At 57.4% G+C, this 1,676-nt stretch overlaps 1 protein-coding gene across 1 annotated transcript; it reads left to right on the top strand.

Moving 5' to 3' along the window:
- Positions 1-66: 66 nt before the first annotated feature.
- LOC104078335 (keratin-associated protein 9-4-like) lies at positions 67-1,180 on the top strand. The gene is made up of 3 exons (XM_009579937.1): positions 67-146; positions 203-497; positions 860-1,180. Exons 1-3 carry the CDS (start codon positions 67-69, stop codon positions 1,178-1,180), a joined length of 696 nt encoding a protein of 231 aa, XP_009578232.1.
- The last annotated feature ends 496 nt before the right edge of the window (positions 1,181-1,676 follow it).

Below are 1,676 nucleotides of genomic sequence, written 5' to 3'. Positions count from 1 at the left end.
CAAAGCCCTGGGTCCCCCCAACCGCCGGGGTCCCCCGCAGTGGGGGAGGCGCGCAACCTGATCCCGATGGATCCCAACGGCCTCTCGGATCCCTACGTGAAGCTGAAGCTGATCCCCGACCCCAAGAACCTCTCCAAGCAGAAGACGCGGACGGTGAAGGCCACCCTCAACCCCGTCTGGAACGAGGCCTTCCTCTTGTGAGCGAATCTGCACACAAACCCTCGTGCAAACCCTCATGCAAACCCTCGTGCAAACCCTTGTGTGAATCTGCATGCAAACCCTCGTGCAAACCCTCGTGCGAATCTGCACACAAACCCTCGTGCAAACCCTCATGCAAACCCTCGTGCAAACCCTTGTGTGAATCTGCATGCAAACCCTCGTGCAAACCCTCGTGCGAATCTGCACACAAACCCTCGTGCAAACCCTCATGCAAACCCTCGTGCAAACCCTTGTGTGAATCTGCATGCAAACCCTCGTGCAAACCCTCGTGCGAATCTGCACACAAACCCTCGTGCAAACCCTCATGCAAACCCTCGTGCAAACCCTTGTGTGAATCTGCATGCAAACCCTCGTGCAAACCCTCGTGCGAATCTGCACACAAACCCTCGTGCAAACCCTCATGCAAACCCTCGTGCAAACCCTTGTGTGAATCTGCATGCAAACCCTCGTGCAAACCCTCGTGCAAACCCTTGTGTGAATCTGCGCACAAACCCTTGTGCTGTGCAAACCCTCGTGCAAACTCTCATGCAAATCTGCACGCAAACCCTCGTGCAAACCCTCATGCAAACCCTCGTGCAAACCCTTGTGTGAATCTGCACACAAACTCTTGTGCAAACGCTCGTGCAACTGTGCATGCAAGCCCTTGTGCAAACCCTCGTGCGAATCCGCATGCAAACCCTCACGCAAACCCTCATGTGAACCCTCACGCGAACCCTCGTGCAAACCCTTGTGCAAACCCGCGTGTCAATTTGCATGCACACCCTCATGCAAATCCTCATGCAGGTCGTCGTGCAAACCGCCGTGTGAATCCTCATGCGAGCCCTCGTGCAAATCCTTGTGCAACCCCTCGTGCAAACCCTCATGCAAATCCTCGTGCAAACCCTCACGCAAATCCTCTTGTGAGCCCTCGTGCAAAGCCTCGTGTGAATCCTCGTGTGAACCCTTGTGCAAATCCATGTGAACCCTTGTGCAAATCTTTGTGTGAACCCTCTGCAAACCCTCATGCAAATCATCGTGCAAACCCCAGTGCAAACCCTCGTGTGAACCCTCGTGCGAACCCTCGTGCAAAGTGGCTCTGGCACAGCAGTGCTGTGGGGTTTGCGGGCGTGCAAGGACGGAGGGGGTTTGCACGAGGGGTGTGCAACGGTGGGGTGCACGAGGGTTGTGCACTGGGGTTGTGCAATGGGGGGGGCTCACCAGGGTCGTGCAACAGGGTTGTGCAGAGGGGTGTGCACGGGTGGGGTGCACGAGGGTTGTGCACTGGGGTTGTGCAATGGGGGGGGCTCACCAGGGTCGTGCAACAGGGTTGTGCACGAGGGGTGTGGATGGAGGGGGGTTCGCTGGGGTTGTGCACCAGGGCCGTGCCATGGGGTTGTGCACCAGGGCTGTGCACGAGGGTTGTGCACGAGGGTTGTGCAATGGGGGGGTTTCACCAGGGTTGTGCAATGGGGTTGTGC

This window comes from Fulmarus glacialis, unplaced genomic scaffold (assembly GCF_000690835.1).
Source record: "Fulmarus glacialis isolate BGI_N327 unplaced genomic scaffold, ASM69083v1 scaffold36316, whole genome shotgun sequence".
NCBI lineage: Eukaryota > Metazoa > Chordata > Aves > Procellariiformes > Procellariidae > Fulmarus > Fulmarus glacialis.
The sequence above is the reverse complement of the archived record's forward strand: the minus strand, read 5'-3'. Positions and strand labels throughout refer to the sequence as shown.